At 37.8% G+C, this 868-nt stretch overlaps 1 protein-coding gene across 1 annotated transcript; it reads right to left on the bottom strand.

The window, feature by feature from the left end:
- Positions 1-441: 441 nt before the first annotated feature.
- LOAG_19081 (hypothetical protein) lies at positions 442-616 on the bottom strand (the record flags this gene model as incomplete). The annotated part of the gene is made up of 1 exon (XM_020451737.1): positions 442-616. A coding segment is annotated over one exon (173 nt), but the record flags the coding sequence as incomplete, so codon positions are not given.
- Between the last annotated feature and the right edge of the window lie 252 nt (positions 617-868).

The raw sequence follows: 868 nt of genomic DNA, 5'->3' as shown, positions 1-868 counted from the left end.
TTTACGCGAAAGACCAAAGTATAAAAATTATCTATCCATGCAATCATCACTCATGTCTTAGATCTTTGTTTTAAATCACATCTGTTGCAATATTTAGAAAAACCCACTCCCACTTTTTTCCGTATATAAGCTGGATTGAGTGTTTGTTGGGGGTGCCTTTTATGACCAGTTTCTTCATTACGTTCAAGCAGTTTGGTTGATTCCTTTTCCTTTCCTTTCATCATTATTAGCTGTATCGTATCGTTTTTGTGACCCTTACCATTTACAAGTAAAGAATTAAACTCTCCCCCCTTTGTCTACAACGTTACGACACATACACACACACATCATCCACATCAAAGTGGTGCCGCTAATACTCCAAGGGACCTCCAATTCTTCTCCTCGATAACCAACGTGTAAAATCCCCCTACTTGTTCCAACTATTGACTGACTGCAAATTACTTCAACAGAAATCCACGACATATGACACGTAAGTAGTCTTCTTCAGTATTGTCATGATTGTGCTCTTTGTGGAATGATGAAATTCGAAGACATCCATTTGTTGTGTCAGCATTCAAACGAAATCTGGCTTTGCAACCCAATGGAAGATAACTTTGATTTGGACGTTGACCGACACCTGAAGGACTGAATTATGAAATTTTTGCTTTACTCCTACAAGACAAGTCCAACACTTGGTAGGAGTTATGACAAGTATCATGTGAAACTCTTTGTTCTACTTATAGTGCGATAGCAAATTTAGTAACAGGGAGGCATTAACTTTTTGACTGAAACCTATGAGGAGTAGCAACTACAAGTTCTTCTGATCAATTTCTATGATGACCATTGCATTTTGACGTGTAAAGCATACATGATTGTCCAGAATCCTTAA

This window comes from Loa loa (assembly GCF_000183805.2).
Source record: "Loa loa unplaced genomic scaffold supercont3.1331, whole genome shotgun sequence".
NCBI classification, from domain to species: domain Eukaryota; kingdom Metazoa; phylum Nematoda; class Chromadorea; order Rhabditida; family Onchocercidae; genus Loa; species Loa loa.
This window is presented reverse-complemented; position numbering and strand designations above follow the sequence as displayed.